The sequence below is a fragment of the Pongo pygmaeus genome, chromosome 4 (assembly GCF_028885625.2).
Source record: "Pongo pygmaeus isolate AG05252 chromosome 4, NHGRI_mPonPyg2-v2.0_pri, whole genome shotgun sequence".
Taxonomy (NCBI): domain Eukaryota; kingdom Metazoa; phylum Chordata; class Mammalia; order Primates; family Hominidae; genus Pongo; species Pongo pygmaeus.
The window spans coordinates 155,406,567-155,424,942 of NC_072377.2; the positions used below are offsets into that span (position 1 = coordinate 155,406,567).

General features: G+C 53.0%; 1 protein-coding gene across 10 annotated transcripts in view; it reads left to right on the forward strand.

Moving 5' to 3' along the window:
• SYNPO (synaptopodin) overlaps positions 1-18,376 on the forward strand; it is a 58,118-nt gene that overhangs the window by 14,079 nt on the left and 25,663 nt on the right. For 6 of the 10 annotated variants that reach the window (XM_063665284.1, XM_054488267.2, XM_063665288.1 and 3 more), the window contains one exon: positions 2,999-3,666. In XM_063665284.1, the coding sequence (XP_063521354.1) occupies positions 3,267-3,666 (400 nt within the window). In that variant the 5' untranslated portion in view covers positions 2,999-3,266. Of the gene's footprint in view, positions 1-938; positions 957-2,998; positions 3,667-9,547; positions 9,774-15,896; positions 15,921-18,376 lie in introns of those variants that run through there. The other 4 variants (XM_063665287.1, XM_063665286.1, XM_063665289.1 and 1 more) reach the window with 4 other exon arrangements.

Sequence of the window (18,376 nt, forward strand, 5' to 3'; positions counted from 1 at the left end):
CGACCTCCACAGCTCCTGCACAGAGGTGGGTGCTGCGGGGCTCAGGCTTGCATAGGGCCTGCCCAAGCTCCCCGACTGGGTTGGGAGTCCTCCTTCCTCCTTGGGAGGGAACCTTGAATTGGAGTGCTCCTGCCAACTCCTCCCTCCTGGCTTGGCAGTGTGAAGACAACGCCGGCCAAAAATATTTGTGTGGGTGGCGGAAAGTTAACTTTTCCGCCTCTCTCTTCTTTCCTGGAAACCGTGGCCACCGTCAAATACATCAAAACAGAAGCAGGGATAGAGTGAGGCGAGGCCCCTGCGGGGAGTCAGAGGAGCCCTGCCCCCCCCCCACGCCCACTCCTTCTGCCTCCGGCCATCTGGCTCTACGGTGGGGGGATGACGGAGGTGGGTATCCAAGTGCTTAGAATCAGGGGATCCTGCAATGCCAGAGTTGGATGGATCCTCCAGCATCATCTGGTTCAGTCTCACCGTGGTGTCCTCCGGGAATCTGACTACAGAGTGCGAAAAGCACCTGCCCCAGTTCACAGTCCTGTCTCTTCTGAGTGCTGCTGGCCTTTGTGAGATTCTAAGATTCTTTGAAACTCAAATGGCAGAAATCTGGCAGCAGCTGGTGAGTGAGAAAGCACCTGGAGATGAATGAGGGCCTGGAGCCTCTCCTCCATGTCTCTGAATCCACCATCATAGTCAAGGTGTCAGAGCTAGGTTAGAATCCCAGCCTGGCCACTTATTAGCCGTGTGCCTTAGGGAAGAAGTCACTTCACCTATCTGAGCCTCAATTTCCTCACCTCTGAAATGGGATAATAATAAGGTAATTCTCTCATAGGGTTGATGTGAGAAATTACGGCAATAACCTAAGTGAATGACCCAAGATAGAAGAGGTGCTTCTGTTCTTCCCCCGGGGGCAGAAGGTGGACTTCTTTCTCCTCATTTCCCTGCCACTGAGGCTGCTATAACAGGTGCCTGATTATCTTTCTGATCCAGATGGTTGTTTGCCTTTCCCCTGGTTGGCTCTGATTTGCCCTGGGGCTTGGTAATGCGCTTATCTCTCTGCCTGCCTGCCAGACTCTCCTGGCACAGTCCCAGCCAGAAACCAACACCTTGACCCAGCCTGCTGTGGTGGGAGGTGCCTGACCCCTGCTTGGGGGCGGAGGCATGACCACAGCAGCTGAGGTCAGTCCAGGTCCTCAGGTCACTCATGTCCACAGACTCTCACAATTTTCAGGATTCTCACTGCTCCCCATTTTGCAGTAGGATAAGTGAGAGTAAGAGAGTTCACACTTGCCTGAGTTCACACAGCTAAGTAGCAGCGGAATCCAGTCTTTAAGCAAGATCCCTTGATTCTAGGGTTTCCTCCTAAGTGTAATTGGCCATCTGCTCTGTCTTACGCACTACCTGCCCATCCTGGGCATCTCACCCACCTCCACCCTTTGCCTCCACAAATGATTTCTACATATTTGTCCCCAGCCTGGAATTCTCCCCTGTTCTCTAGACCCCTATGTGGAACTGCCCACTGCTCATCTCCCCTGGAAATCCAAAACCTAACTCATCTCCCTGCTCCACTAAACAGCTGCTCCTTCTCATTTATTCCCGATCTCTATTAACAAAATCGCTGTCACCAGAGCTAGGAACCTGGGCTGCATCCTAGGCTCCTCCCTCTTCTCCACACCCACTCTCCATCTGCCTCCAAGCCCAGCCAGTTCTTCCACCCAAGTATCTCTCCCATCTACCCCCTCCTCACCACCCCTTACAGAAAGCCTCCATTCCCTCTTGCCTGGATTATCATCATTCTTAACATTTATATAAATAATCATACAATGATTATTGTTGTTCCTGCTATCATTCACAGCTCTCCTCACCACATTTTAAGGCTTCTTCATCCCTCTGCTATATCCCCAGTACTTTCTATGATGTCTGAAAAATAATAGAATCGTAAGAAATTTTTGTGGAATGAAAGAACAGCCAACATGTATTAAGTTATGGCTTAGAAACTGTGCTAAGTCCTCTGCATGCATTTTCTCATGTAATTCTCGATGCAACGCGAAGTTAGAAATATTACAATACCCATTTTACAGATGGGGAAGTAGAGGTTTAGAGAGGTCCTGTGGTTGGCTTGCTGATTGTCACACAAATGGCAGAGCTAGGATTCTAACTGAAAGCCTGGGCACAGAAACTGAAAGCACACCACTGCACCATCTTTTTTTTTTTTTTTTTTTTGCAGAGTTTCTGCTCTGTTGCCCAGGCTAGAGTGCAATGGGGCGATCTCAGTTCACTGCAACCTCCACCTCCTGGGTTCAAGAGATTCTCCTGCCTCAGCCTCCCAAGTAGCTGGGATTACAGGTGCCTACCACTATGCTCAGCTAATTTTTGTATTTTTAGTAGAGACAGGGTTTCACCATGTTGGCCAGGCTGGTCTTGAACTCTTGACCTCAGGTGATCCACCCGCCTCGGCCTCCCAAAGTGCTAGGATTACAGGCATGAGCCACCACCCCCGGCCTGCACAGTGTTTCTTGTTGCACAACCTCCTCCAAGGGCTCCTATCCCCAGTTTGCATCTTAGGTCACACCACTCCTGTGATTCCTGTGGTGTAGGTACATTTGCTGGGATATGAGCGAATTCTTTCTAGGTGGTGTCTAGATACGTGTTGTTAAATAACTAGATATTTATTTAATGTGAATTAGGGGGAAAAGGACTGAGCACAATATACTTGCGGTTTCTCTGCAAATATTGCTTAAGATAATTCTAAAGTAATAGAAGTAAGTGATTTCAAGTTGATTAATGGAAAAATATTAAATAAAGTTTCAGGTAGCATGAGGATGTGGTGAAAATCCAGGATGTTAAATGACTGGAGCTTTCGAAACACTTCCCTATGGAAGTGTGGAACCTGCACCCCAAATGCCGGCCAGTTCTCAGGGTCACCTGAAGAGGAACAGGCCTCAGAAATTCAGCCTGGAACCCCCAGTGAGCTTTCTCATGTGCTGTTTCTTTCTTCTCTATGCAGATAGATTGCCCCGAAGTGGCCTCACACCAGAGACAGGTTAAGAAGAGGGATTGGAGGTCCACCACTCCACTAGCCCAGGAAGGATTATCTTTCGCCTCAGCCAGACCTCACCCCAATTCTGTGAATCAGCGAAGGAAGGCAAAACTTCAGAGAGTCAGAGGAGGCTGTGCAAGGAGCAGAGACCAGGGCTCACACAGGTGGCCCCAGCCCAGGCCCTGGCCCAGGCCCAGGAGCCTGCTTCCCTGCATCGCTGAGGAGGAACAGCACCATGCTGGGTCCTCACCTTCCACCTCCGCCCCTTGCGCCCAGCGAAGGGAGGCCTACCCCCTGCTCCTTCCAGATCCCTGATGGAAGCTACAGGTGTCTGGCTCTGGAAGCCGAGGAGAGCAGCGGTGAGGAGGGCCTGCAGGGAGAGGCGGGGCCTACCGACCTGGAAGAGGATGAGGGGGTCAGCAGGAGTGGGGACAACTCTGCCTGCAGAGTCACCCAGGGGACACCGCATCTGCCCAAAGCCCTGGGCATCCAACCATCCAGCTGCTCCAGAGAGGAACAAGGGTCGTCCCAGCACGACGACAGGGCCAGCCAGGACTGGGATGTAGTGAAGGCCCAGCAGATGATGACAGCCAGCCCCAGTCCTGACTCTGGGCCCAGAGTGGCCCAGAAACCAGGTAAGCTTGTGTTCCTTTTCCCTTGGACTACCAGAGTCACTGGAGACCCCCCAGGTCCTTAGTACAAGGGCTCCTGACCATATTTTTCCACGATTCACAGTAATTCATCACAGTCCCATGGGCATGCCCAGATTAACAGCTGTGGAGAGAGAGGAGCGACTGTGAGCTACGTGCAGTTCCAGCTGTGCCACATCTAACCCCACTCCTTTCTCTGCCAAAGAGGGCATGTGAGAAGGCAGTGAGAGAAAGCCACATTATCTTGCTTGGTTGAAAAAAAAAAGCCCATTTCCCACTGTCGTCTGCCTTTTAATCATTAGCGGCAACAAATCACTGTGGTGTCCCAAGCAACCGATGGGGCAGAACCCTCTCATTAAATGTATTGAGTGCTGGCTACGTGGGGGTGCTGGGGACGCAGCACTGGACAAAACGGATGTGGTTGCTGACCTCATGGAGCTTGGGAGGTAGAGACTGAAGCCTTTGATAGAATTCGACCTCCCAATTTTATAGGTGGGGAAATTGAGACTCAGAGTGGGGAAAAGACAGCTAGAGGTCACTCAGCATGTTAGTAGCGGCTGAGCTAGGCCCACATTCCTCGCCTAGGCTTCAGTTTTTCATTTGTTAGAGATGACAAGGGCAGATGGAACACCACCTAGGCTGCAGTGAGATCCCATGACAGCGTGTGGGGAGAGCACAGTGTGCGCGGCACGGAAGGAAGCAAGGGCAGGAATGATGACAATTTTCCTGCAGCGGCTGCTGTCTGCAGAGCAGGGGGGGACGGGGAAGCCCACGCTGAATCACCTCCACAGGCGGCCCATGGAAACGCTGAAGTGGGTCCAGATGGGGAGGACGTGAGCACGGCCATGCTCAGCTCAAGCAGGAGCCACAGCCAGTAGATCCCGGGGGTGCAGGGCGTGCGGGGGACACAGTCCTGGGAGGGCTTGTGCGTCAGGAAACTGAAGGAACACTTCATTTCTCTGCAGGCGTCGTTGACGCCCGGCTGGCATCTCACCAGCCTTCCCGCCCACTCTGCTCGCTGAAATAATTCTCTCCAGGCTCTGATCACCCCCCATGGCCACCATTGTCTACCAGGCTGGGGTCACACAGAGGGCTGGGCAGGAGCAAGAAAGGACCTTTAATCCCTCTAGGGCAGGAGGAAGGAGGACTCCAGGGAGGCACTGTAGTCTTGAACTTGGAGGTGGGCTCTCACACCAGAGTCAGCCCAAATTTAGTCTCCTACAGCCTGAAGTTCCCAGGACCTGCTCCCATCCCTCTCACGGGCCCAGGCTGGGGTCAGGAGACATAGATACTTTCTAGACCAGATGTTGCCGACTAGCCAAGCCCTAGCAAATCCCTTCCCCTTGGTGAGCTCTACTTTCCTCCTCTGTGAAAATAAAATAAAAATATGAGTCTTATCTACCTCAAAGAGCTGTTAGGAGGTTGCAATGATCTTAGTTGTGGCAGTGTTTTGGAAATTTTAGAGTAATCTAGATAGGTATGTAAGAAATGTTTATTCTTAATTGAAATGACCATCATCAGCTCAACAATAGGACTGCTATTATTTGTTAGAAGCCTTTATGTGCTAAGCCCACTGTGCCAAGAGCTTTTTACCCTTTTCATTTCATTTAACCTCGTAGCAATCCCCATGAGGGACATACTTTTATTATCTTCATTATACAGATGAGAAGATAGAGGCTCAGGAAATATATGTGACTTATCCAAGATGCATGACTAGAAAGCTGCTAAGCCATGATCCAGTCATGGTTTTTTGAATACGGGGCTTGTGCTCTTGGCCACCACTCTCTTCTGGAATTATAAGAGTAAAGTGTTGTCTGCGGACATCCTGGAATGGAAGAGACCATGGATGGAGAGGACAGAAGAAGGCACTACCTTTAATGAACTCTGTTGGCAAGTCACACCAAGCCAGTTCATTTGATAGCATCTCACTCTTGTTATTGTACTCTCAAGGCAGGCAGGTATTATTCTCCCCATTTTACAGGTGAGGCAACTGAGGCTCAGAGATTTAAGTCCCCTACCCAAGGTCACACAGCTAGTGCCAGAGCTGAGACTATGATTGTGTTCTTGCCTGGAACAGTATGGTTCATTCCTTTCTTTTTCTTTCTTTCTTTCTTTCTTTTTTTTTTTTTTTTTTTCTTTTGAGATGGTGTCTTGCTCTGTCGCCCAGGCTGGAGTGCAGTGGCATGATCACGGCTCATTGTGACCTCCGCCTACCGGGTTCAAGCAATTCTCCTGCCTCAGCCTCCCAAGTAGCTGGGATTATAGGTGCCCGCCACAATGCCCAGCTAATTTTTGTATTTTTAGTAGAGATGGGGTTTCACCATGTTGGCCAGGCTGTTCTCGAACTCCTAACCTCAGGTGGTCTGCCTGCCTCGGCCTCTCAAAGTGTTGGGATTATAGGCGTGAGCCACCGCACCAGGCCTCATTCCTTTCTTTACTGTCCAGCCAGTCTGTCATTCAGTTCTGTTCTAGAATATTTCTAGGGACAGAGGGGGCAGAAAAGACTTCAGAAGGATGAAATGGGCAGGGAAGACTTCTCGGAGATGGAGGCAGGAAGGAAGCTGGGTCTTGCAGGAGAGTCAAAATCCGGTGGTTTTGGGTCAGAGCCCACACTTGCCTTTCTGCTCCCTTGGGAAAGGGAGTGGCTAGAGTTCCTTCTCTCTTCCTGGAGATCAGGAGGGAAGAAGGCTGTGGGGCTGCCAGGTTATTAGCGGATTAGGGCTTCCTTTTAAAGCTTCCTCCCATTACCGCCGAAGGATTATAAGCATCTTCAGACAATTACTTCCATCCTTCCGCAATTGTACCTGCCTCTCTAGAGGGCTCACAGGCAGGTTTAAGTATGAGCCACTATATCTTCTGCTTTGGGCACTGCAGATACCTTTGTTTGGGGTCAGTGGGTACCAGTGCCATTTCTCCAAGGTCTGAGTACCAGCTGAGCAGGGCAACACAGGGCCCTGTGGGCAGGCTAGAGGGATAGAGGGTACAGAGAGATGCCATCAGCTGCTGCCAATTTGGGAAAACAGATCTGTGGAGGAAAGGGTAGTGTAGAGCTCATGATCAGGCCTCAGCCAACACTAGGGCCCCCAGCTCACCAAGACAGCCCCATGCTATAGCTGCCCTCCCCAAAGTCTCAGCTGGTCATAACTGGTAGGGTTTCTTGAGATTGTTGTGCAGATGGAGACTCTGAGGGCCAGAGATGGCAAGTGACTTGTCCAAACTCACACAGTAAGTTGGTGGCAAAGCTAGGGCTGGAACCCAGGGCTTATGCCTCCCAGTTCAGCTGTCCGACACTGTGCTAAATGCGCCATATGGAGTATTTAATCCTATAAACAATCCTGTGAAGTTCATACTTTTCTTATCTCGGTTTTACAGATGAGGAAACTAAGGCATAAGGAGTTTAAGTGAATTGTCAAAGTCTCACAGCCTGTGGGTGGAGGAGCTGAGATTTGAACCCCAGGAGGTCTGGGCCCATGCTTTTAACCACCCTCTCTGCTGCCTGTCTCCATGGTGATGAGGCAGCAGGCTGTGTTCTTCCACCCACCTGGGGCTGGGAAAAGGTTATTCAGGCTCTGGGAGTTGTTGGAAGATTTTGCCAAGCCATATTCCCTCCCACTCGGATGCTCTGGGGGAAACCTGGGTACTCACCGCTGATCCCTCCCCGCCTTTGCTGGTGGCCACTTGTTATTGGAGGCTGGAGGTGTGTAGCAGATTTAGAGCCATTTCCAACTCTGGTGGACACTGTTCTGAGCCTCTGGGGTGGGGAGGGGTGTCGGTCTGTGTTGTCAGATGAGTCCTGCCACTGGACGTGTCTGTTTTGTTCAGGCAGAGGAACCTGTGTGCGTGTTAACAGCTGACAGTGGTCACTGGGCCCAGAACAAGGCTCCTGCTCCTCAGGCTGTGACAGAGAGGGCAGATGGAGCAGGAGCCTGGGCAGGAAGCTGCCTACTCCCCCTCCACTCCCCTGCTCCACAGTGATTGTAACAGGAGGGTGATGGTGAGGAGCACTGCTCACAGGTTCACATATACCTCACCATGCACTCACACATACATGCTTTTACATCCATCCATAAACACACATGTATCTACACATGATGTATTATAGATGCCATGTTCTTATGCAAACCATCACACATATGCACTCACACAACTGCACACACATGGAGGCCCTCAGACACACATCCATGCATGGGGTACACACTGGCACAAACCTTCCTGAAGGCCCCCTCACCTATGCGCAGCTGCCACATGCGAACACGTGTCTCAGATTTGCTTACAGAGCTGCAGTTGCATCTGAAAACATATGAGCAGACTTAGGCACACTTTCTCACACAAACACACATATTCCCTCTCATAGATACAGGTGAAAAGCATGTTCTTTTCTCCATTTCCTTTTGCTACACACCTACACTTTGAAATCTTTCACACATTCTCTCCTACAGACCTAGCCACTCTTGCACACCCACTGTCACACACCTACGTACAGACCAAATCACTTTCTCTCCTTTCTTTTCCACATCTCTTTCTCTTTCATACCACCCACACAGCAGTCCTAGCCTCTCTGTCTCTTTTCCTCTCACCCACACACAGCTTCCTGGTTTCCCACAGGCTGGGCTGCAGCCACTTCCCTAGAACAGGCACTCTCAGGGTTAGCGATACCCCAACCTGGTGGGGGTCCCAGGATCCCACCCCCACCCCTCACTCTCCCAACCTGCCCTCTACCCTGGGTACAAGATGATAAGAGCAGAGCAGCCACAAGATCACAGGAATTCTCTGAAGCCCATTAGGCCAGGAGGAGAAATGGGAACTGCCAGGGAGGGTTCCTGCATTCTGAGTCTCCCCAGTGTGAACAGGGACCATCCCAAACCCAGGCCACCTGCAGGTCTGTGTTTCACAGGCCCTTGTGTGGGGTGGGCTTACGCTAGCACATTCCTAACTTCCTTTAGCAGAAATCTAAACACAGAACTCTTGATGCAAAAGACAGATGAAAGTGGAACCACCCCGGTCAAGGGAGTGGGGAACCCAGGGAAACTTCGGTGAAAACCTAGACCAGCATTTCTCCAATTGTGGTTCTGCTTCAAAATTGCTGGGGCTGTGGAGGGTACTTGCCATCAGTCCTGTGCCAAGCCCACCGGCTCGTGCCCTCAATGGGAGTGGTGCTGGAATGTGGGTATCTGGACTTTTAACAGCATCCCACGTGACTCTGATGTACCTGGCCACTGCCATGGGGCTTCGCATGCTCAATCTGAATGGCATTTTGCTCAGTGAAAGGTGGGGAGCTGAGCCCCAGAGCTGCCATACGGCACCCCTGCCTTGTTGCTGACCCACTGGTGAAGTCAGGGGATGGCAGCAGGTGGGTGGGGACACGGTCACCTTTCTCAGTGCCCGTTTGCCTAAGTCCTACCAAGAGAGACAGTTATTCTAGTTCCTGGGGCTGAGACATAGCAGGGAAGATGGGCCTGAGCACCCAGGTCTGAAAGGAGACCCAGGAAGAGGAACTGGGAGGTGGTACCAGTTATGGGGACAGAATCACAAAGGCAGATTTCAAAGTGGGTAGTGGGTGGGTTAGAGAAAAGAAAAGGGGACACAAAGAAACTGTCTCCCTCCTAGCCGAAGGAGACAGGAGGATTTTAGGACAGACCGACCGACCTAGAGATTCAGAAAATGATAAGGAAACGGAGAGACAGACAACCAGGCAGCAGAGAGTGAGGCACAGCGAGAGGAAAGAGAGGTGGCCCCGCCTGGAGATGGGAGGCTGAGCGGGTGGAGGAGGGAGTCGCACCCCCAGGGCTGGGCGGGGCGGGGCGGGGCGGGGCGGCAGGGGCGGCGCTAGGGCCCCGGGGAGCAGGCAGCAGGAGCACGGCTCACCCGCCCGCCCGCCCGCCCAGCGCTCCCGGCTCCCAGCCCGGGGTCCCGGAGCAGCCCGCTAGGCGGTGGCGGCGGCGGCGGCGAGGAGGGGGCGTCGGGCGCGGAGCCTGGGCCTGGCGCGGGGCGGGGGTGGCGGGGACCTCAGGGCGGGGCGCGCTGACGGACGCGGCCAGGTGTGCCGAGGCGGCGGCGCCCGGGAGCTCGGGGACCGTGCGCAGCGGCTGGAGGTGAGTGAGGGGCGCTGGCCTGGCAGGGGTGCGGGCACCGCGCGAGCCTCGCCCCTTCCCACCTGCGCTATTCCCGGCGCCGCCCAGGAGGAGGTGGCACATCTGGGCTCCAGTCCTCGCACGCGGGGTGACCTTGGCCAAGTCGCTTCTACACTTTGGGCCTCAGTTTCCCCATCTGTAGGTGGGGGGCTGGAGGGGTATCGAGGCTTTCGAGCAGCTGAGGAGCGGGAGGACGCCCTGACGCCGGGAAGCTACCCTCCCGGGCTGCGTGGGGGCTCCAGCCCTTGCGCCCCTCCCCGCAAGTGGATCAGGGCGAGGCAGCCCCAGGCTTACAGGTGGGCAACAGCCCAGAGTCTGTGTCCCCAAGCCCGTTCTGGGAAAAGTCGGACCGACTTGACCCAGGATAACGGCGGGTTGGGCTCTGCCCAGGGTTGACCAACATGGGCGCCGTGGGGGCAGCGGGAACGGCCAGTGCTGGGCCTCCTCACTCCTCCCTGCGGGCGGGGCGACCGGGCTCTGGGGTCTGGCTGTGCCGGTGGGGCACACAGGATGCCAGAGCAGTCACACCCTGGGGACCACCCAGCCCAAGCCCTACCTGGAGAAATCGAGGCCTTTCCCCAGCGCCTTCAGGGAGAGGGGAAACTGTCCTGCGCTGCCCGCCTCGCAACAGCTTTGCAATTGCCCTCCTTGCCAAGGTGAGAGAGAGGCCCCAGAGGTGAAGTGAGTGGAGGGCCCGGCTCCTTTCTAACCACTGCGCTGTGGAATCAGGGGCACTGTCCAGAGCCCTGGCAAGACCTCTTTGAGGACTCAGGAAAAGGTCTCCTTTCCTGCCCCCATTACCCCAAGTTATGGGCGTATTCCGGAAGGTGCCAGGGAACTCCGTCCATGGGGTCCAGGTTGTCTGGAAGGGACAAGAGCTGAGTGGGAAGCAGCATGTGCCCCATCCCCCATCCCCCACCCTGTCCTGAATGGCAGGTGGCACTGGAATAAACCAACTTGTTATGTGATCTTGGAGCAAGACCCTTGCTCTCTTGGCCTCCAGTGAGAGGGTTGGCGCGGTGGCCCCTGAGGGGGAAATTGCATTGTGGACAGCAGTGCTGGTGGTAGCTGTAGGGCTAGTCAGAGGGTGGCCTACCCCCTGTCCATTAGAAAGTGGAAGTGAAACTGGATGCTGATGAGGTTCTAGGGTACACTGGGGCAAGGGGTTGGAAGCCTTACTGGTGCCAGCCTGCCTTGTCACCAAGCCCAGGCCTGGCCCATTCCATGTTGGGGGGCACAGCCACAAGCTGGAACTGATGTACTCCCCCACTACTTGCCATATTGTCTCAGGCAGGTAGATGAGATCCCTCAGGGGAGTTGAAAACCCCTCCGGGGAGTTGAAAAACCCTGTTTCCTGGGTGGGGCATCCCCTTCCTCTGTCTCCTTAGGAGATCTTGGTCTGGTTCCTCCCCACCTCTGGTCCTCAGTTTTTCCATCAGTACGAAGGGGATGGACTAGGATCACTCTAGCTTGATATTCAAACTTCCCCCAGGAATGTTGTTTACCACTCTGGCTTGCAGCCCCCACTTTCCAGGCCTGCCCCCTCTTTGCAAGCCATGGGCCAGCTCCCCTCAACCCCACAACTGACACCTAAATTAAGCTGTGGTTGGAACCAGCATTTACATGGCTAAATAAGGCCTTTAACTCCTTCCCTCCCTAGTCAGCTGTTGCCCTTATCTACTCCCCATCCCTTAAGGTAGGAAAAAAACCAACCAAATCAAACCTGTGGCATTCAGGCGCCTGGTTCCTGGTGCATCCCTAGGTTCTTCCATGGCATTTTATCCAATCTCCAATTTTAGAATTGGGGAGACTGGGGCCAAGGAGGGGAAGAGGTTTGCACAGAGTGATTCTGTGGGAAGAAGGCAACAGAGCTCCCTCTCCGTGGGAAAGAGCACATCCTTAATAGGTGGATGGGGACATGAGTGTCCATGGAGCACCTGGAGGGAGAGGAGAAGCATGGGAGGAACCTTCTTCCATCTTCTCTCCACCCCTAGTCACAGCCCATTTCCAGGGTTGACATGTGTCTTCCTCAGCCTACATCACAGCTCTGGGAGGTGGGCAGGGCAGGGGTCAGCACACTCCTTCCACCTGCCAGGGCTGCCCTCCCACAAGGCTGAGCACACCTCCAGGCCCCCTGCCTGGCCTGGGAGGCACCTTTTCCTTCAAGGCAGCTCCCAGCCTTCTAGACATGAGCTCATCAGAGCTGCTGGTGCCAGGAAGGGAGGGACTGAGGGGAAGCAGGCAGGGCTGCCCAGATCAGGGCACCGTGGGCCCGGGGAAGTACAGGGGGTGCTACTGGTGAGGCCCTGCGGGCTCTGGTCCCCATTGTAGTGAAGAGACAGCAGCAGGATAGATCCGCTGAGGGTCAACTGGGGAAGGGTGGAGACAGGCCAAGTGCCCTAGGCTGTGGTGCTAGGCCAACCTCTGCTACCTACTCACTTACTGTGTGACCTTGGGTAAATCCCTTTCTCTCTATGGGCCTCACTGTCCCTGGCTAGCAACGGGATGGGATGGGTGCTTAGACACTGGGGTTGCAGTAGTGAAGAAGACAGACAGGCCCCTGCCCTCAAGGCACTTGCATTTTAATTGGGGAGATAGAAAAGAAAAAAGGAAACAAATAAATCATCAAGATAATTTCAGATAGGTAAAAGTGCCATAAAAAAATAAGTCATGCTGTTAAGATGGAGAGCAGTTAGGGGGCTACCGGGGGTTGGTGATTAGGAAAGTCCTCTCTCAGAGGTGACTTCGGAACAGAGACCTGAATCTTATTTGAAGCAATGCTCAAGGCTTTCTGGGGGAGGTGTATCTGCAACTGGAGTCTGGAAGAATGGGGAAGCGGAGGTGGGGGAGGATTTGGTTGGGAGGAAAGGTTTCCCAGAAGATGGTCATGGTCTGGGGCTAGGGGCTGGGACCAGGGGCAGGGACTGGAGGGTGGGCGTTGGTTGCATCCCCAGGGGCTTCAGACTGCAGATCCAAAGGAGCTCCACCTGAGATCTGGTCAGAGGGGCGGCTGGGCCTGCCTGCAAAGTGGCTCTGCTAAGTTAGGCGTGTGTGTGTGTGTTTCTGTGTCTGTGCGCATGCACACGCGTGCACGCGTGTGTGTGTGTGTGGGGGGGTCAGAGTCTTTTGTGAACTGTCCCTGGATATTGGGGCTCAATTGCTACACAGTGTGGCCAGAGGAGGAGTCAACATGGAAGCAGCCTCCAGGCCCTGTAATTCCAAAGGCTTACACAAGCTGTCTGTTTGGAATGAAATCTACCAACTGGCTGCTGCTGCCTGAAATTCCACCAGCCTAGCTTCAGCTTTTCCACTCGGTGAGGCAGGGTCGTATAGTACTGTGCAGACCCTGCCCTACCCTACCCTGTCCAGCCTTCCAGGGTTGCTGCGGGTGGAACAAAATTCAGTCTACTCCTGAATTCTTGGAGGCATGCCTCATGTGTGGCTAATACACAGATTCTGTGGTTGGACCTCTGGGTTCCCTTTCTGGCTAGCTGGGAGATCTTAACTATGTTATGTAACCTCTCTGGGTTTTTGTTTCCTCATCTATAAAATAGAAACAATAATAGACCCTGTTGTATACTGTTGTTCTGAAAATTAAATGAGATGATGATAAATGCTAAAAAAAATAAAATAAAAAAAGGAGCTATCACTTAGGTATTGTCATATTTTGATCTCTGTTAAAATAGCGGTCAGGTGCGGTGGCTCACGCCTGTAATCCCAGCACTTTGGGAGGCCAAGGCAGGTGGATCACCTGAGGTCAGGAGTTTGAGACCAGCCTGGCCAATATGGTGAAACCTGCCTCTACTAAAAATACAAAATTAGCTGGGTGTGGTGGCGCATGCCTGTAATCTCAGCTCCTCAGGAGGCTGAGGCAGGAGACTCGCCTGAACCCAGGAGGCAGAGGTTGCAGTGAGCCGAGATCGCGCCATTGCACTCCAGCCTGGGAGACAGAGTGAGACTCCACCAAAAAAATAGAAATAGCAAGTTCTTAAGGAGATGGGCTCTCGCTCAAGACTAATTGTATCTCAGTATAAGTTACTTTTTGATGTTTGGCCAGGAACAGGTTTTTTTGTTTGGTTGGTTGGGTTGTTTGTTTGAGACAGAGTCTGACTCGGCCGCCCAGGCTAGGGTGCAGTGGCATGATTATGGCTCACTGCCGCCTCAACCTCCTGGGCTCAAGTGATCCTCCCACCTCCTAAGTAGCTGGAACTACAGAGATGTGCCACCGTGCCCAGCTAATTTTTGTATTTTTAGTAGAGACAGTGTCTTGCTATGTTGCCCAGGCTGGTCTTGAACTCCTGGGCTCAAGTGATCCATCTGCCTCAGCCTTACAGGCGTGAGTCACCATGCCCAGCCTAGGAACAGGTTCTGATGGTGGGAGAATAGGCACAAGCACAGCGGAAAATGCCTGGACTGAGCTTCAGGAATGGATGCTTAGCTGACTGGCTGGTGGTCTTGGGCAAATCATTTGCTTCTTCTGGGCCTCAGGCTTCACTTCTGACTGCTGAGATATGGGCTAGTAAGGATCTGAGGGGATCATGGGTGTGACAAAGCTCCTTACTGGCTTGTCACCAAAAACGTGGGGCTAGCAGGAGGGGCTGACACCATGGTGTCAAGGGTCAAGGAAGGGGCAGGCTGGATGAGCCCCTGGGACAGGAGAGTGGGCTAACCTGAGACCCTTGCATGTAATCCTCCAGAATAAAATCTCTTAGAGTCTAAGAGTGCTTGAAAGATAAAAGCCACAGTTCTTGAAAAATGATTGTTTACTGTTATTTACTATGTACCATGGGTGCTTTAAGTTCTTTACACATCAACAACTCCATGAGGTGAGTACTGTTATTAGCATTTTGCAGATGGGAAACTGAGGCACAGAGAAGTTGGTTAAGTGAGCTTCCAAGGTCACACACCTGGTAAGTGGCTAGATTCAAACACATGCAGTCTGGCCCCAAAAACTGTGTGCTTAACTTCTTCACAACATGGTCTCTCCCACACTAGATGGAGTGCCAGGGGCTCAGAAAAAGCAAGCCACCTATCCCAGAACAGACAGCATTCATCTTTGATCCTCATCATCCCTGAAGCTTAGGTCCTGGAAGGAAGAGCCTCACTGGGTCTAGGGTCCAGGGCTCTGAGATTGGCCCTTGAACCAGCTCAACCTTTCTAGTCCCCTGGCAGTAGGTCAGAGAGGATCAAGGGTGCCCTGCAGTCACTGTGGGCGTGGAAGGCTCTGCCATGGCCTGATGAGTGGGCGTTGTTAGTGCCTTGGAACTTGAGTGGCTCCTAAGTGCTTGAGTTGTAATAAACTCCCATGCAGTCTGGCACACTGCCACCATTGTACAGGTAGGGGAAACTGAGGTCAGAGTGTTTAGGGACCAGCCCAGGGTCACACAGGCAGAGGACACTCTTCATCCCTCCTGTTCTGCCTTCTGGGCCACTTAGTTCTTGTGGGCTCCATAGGAAGATGAGATGTTGGGGACCCTCCCATGGATCCCTAAGGTGGCCCTGGCCTCCTCAGCCAGGACATTATTCCCAATATGGGGCCCTTTGGGAGGGCACATGGAGTTGGGGGATGGGGAGAGTACTGATTAAAAAATAGACTGTCACGCGCACGGAGAACAAGCATGCCACCACCCAACCCGAGCCAGTTGGCTCCCCTGTGCCCGGCTGCCAGGCCCCACTCAGGTCTCCTGCTGGGGGCCCCGCCCACCACACCCTGGCTCTGGGCCTGAGGCTGGATGCTCCCATCCACCCTCTCCTCTCCCTCCTCCATCCCTGCCCAGCCTCCAGGCAGATGGTGCTCTTACTGAGCTTGGGTGGGCCTGAAGCTCAGCTGTGGACTTTAAGCTGTGCCAGGGGCGTCTGGCATCCCCATACACTGGCTGTGTGGCCTTGAATGAGCCCTTTCCCTCTCTGGGCCTCAAACATTGACAGAGTAATGCTGTCAATCAAAGTTCTTTCCCAGATTTCTTTTCTCATTTAGACCTGACAGACACTGCAGGAGACCCCACTCAGAGAGGTGATGTGACCTGCAGTGGCCACTCAGCTAGGGTGCAGAAGAGCAGAGGCCGGTACCCAGATAATTGTGCAAATCCCAATCCTGTACAACTCCGGGTGAGTGAGGTCACATGGGAGCATGGAGGCAGGAGGCTTTGCAGTCGTGATGTGAGCAGTGTTTCATGCATTTGCTCTTTTACTTAGTCAACAAATGTTTATTCAGGCCCAGCTATGGCCGAGGCACAGGGGCATGGACATAGCCAAGGTCCCTGCCCTGCGGGGACAGGCAGACTGACGTGAAAACAAATCCTTATGGAATTACAAAGCTGATGAGTGTTTAGGGGAGAGGCAGAGAGTGTTGTGGCAGGAGAATGTGACCTCTGAGGGCCTTGGGACCTGTGAACAGACCTGAAGGATGAGAAGTGTGGTCAGAAAGGTGCAGCCAAGGGCGCAAGGGAAGAAAGAGCCCTAGGAAAAGGAGCAGCCAGTGCAGAGGCCCTGAGGGGAGAAAGTGCTGGGCTGGCCGAGCACTAGGAAGAGGGTCAGCATGGCTGGAGCCTGGTGGGCTGGGAGGTGAAGCACCACGGCGGGAGCTGCAGCGTGGGGATCGTGGCAGTGGGTCTGGTGGTACAGGGCCTGGAGCCTGCGAAGGGGCTTGAGGCGGATCATAGGAAAGAGGAGCATGCTGGTGCTGATCTGGGAGGCGGGTCTTTCCTCCTTTCCTTTCCTCTTTCCCTTGGATGTCCACCCTGATAATGCTATCGACAGACCCCATTCATGCCCCCACCAGCCAGTTCTTAAGGTGGCTAAATGCAGAGTCTGGGGCCATCTCTCCCTCCTCTTTTCAAGGAGGGTTATGGAGGCCCAGCAGGCCTCAGATGCAAGCTGGTGAGAGTGTGTTCCTGGGCAGGAGGCTGCGGTCACTCAAGCTGAGTGCCCCTGTTCAGGTGAGTTCTTATTTCCTTTTATTCCCTGTGGGAGTCTGTGGACAAAGGAGGGTCAGCTTGTGTCTGAATGAAGGCCGCCCCAGACCTACTTCCACTGCCTGTAATGGCTGCCTGTCCCCTGTTCCATTCCAGGCACCAACCCCCTGCCAACCCTGGAGCCAAAGCCCTGGGATGGCAGGCAGGAGGCTTGCATCCTGAGCCCAGCTCTGCTGTGTGCTCTAGGGCACACCCCTTTTTCTCCCTGGGCATCAGTTTCCCCATCTCTATTACAGGTAAATACTCTAATTTTTCTGCACTTGGTGTATGGCCCATGGATGCAGTATCAGCATCACCCAGAAACTTGTTAGAAATGCAGAATCCCAGGCCGCATTCCAGACTTCCCGAATTGCAATCTGCATTTTGACAACATTCCTGAGTAATTTCTGTGTACTTTAAATTATGAGAAACACTGTTCTAGGTCAGCTATTTTTAAACTTAAGATAAATGAAAATCTATAGCATATTTTTCCTTCTCTAAAGCTTTACATATAAACACATAAGAGGGCACCCACCCACTGTATATTTATTCATCCCATGAACAAGGAGGAGGAGGAGTGTGGAGGGGTAAATTAGAGGCACAGGCTTTATTAGGATGGGCGTCAGAAAGGAGGAGGAAAAGATAAAACAGGCTGGTGGAGGGGCGGGTGCCGTCTGCTCACCCCTTGAGAGCTTCTGACAGTTGGCCTCCAAGGGCCCTTTCAGCTCTGCCCTCCAGGCTCCTCTGCTTTATGGGTTTGGAGAAGGACTGCTTGATGGTCCATAGCCCAGTGACGTCTTTCCCTGCTTGTCCCTATCTTGCTGTCCTGCCCTCCTCCCCTTGGAATCCCTGAAAGAGTAGCCGGTGCTATTCTTAGTGTGACAGGGTGGTGAGGAGAGAACATACTAGTGCATTATTTATGTTTATGAGTCAACAGGATTACATTCAGGACTCCCAGAACACCACCCTCCCAGTGTGGCCTTCATCACAGCCATGGCAGGTGGTCCACTATGTGCAGATGGGAGGGCAATTTCCCAGGACCCAGAAACCATTCCTCTGGCCCTGATCATCCCTGCTCAGAGTCCCTACCCCTCGACCTGGGAAATGACTCATGAAATACCACGGTCAGTTAGGACTAGGAAAGAGCTGCTTTGGCCATATCATTTCCTTTCATCATGCATTCAGCATATATTTATTGAGCACATATTACATGCTGTAGGTGTGGGTGCATGGGTGGAGGAAACAGGGTTCCTGCCTTCCAGGAGCTCACACTCTAGCCAGAGAGTTAATGTGCACTAGTATAGGTTTCAGGCCTTTGCCTGTGTGAGAGCTGATCTGAGCAATAACATAGCAGAGTGGGAATTAAGAATCTTATAGAGGAAACTGAGGCTCCGCACATATAAGGCTTGCTAAAGGTCACCATAGCTAGTGATCAGGTTGAACTCAGATTAGTTAGAATAAAACAACTATTTTAGATCAGATGGTAGTGTGTAGCGTTAGGGCTCTGGGAACTCCCTGCACTGCCAGTGAGAGGGGTCTTGTGGCTGGAAGGAAATTAACTGGTTGAGGTTGTCCTATTCTCCGGAGTCATGGAGAAGTCATGTGTGCTCA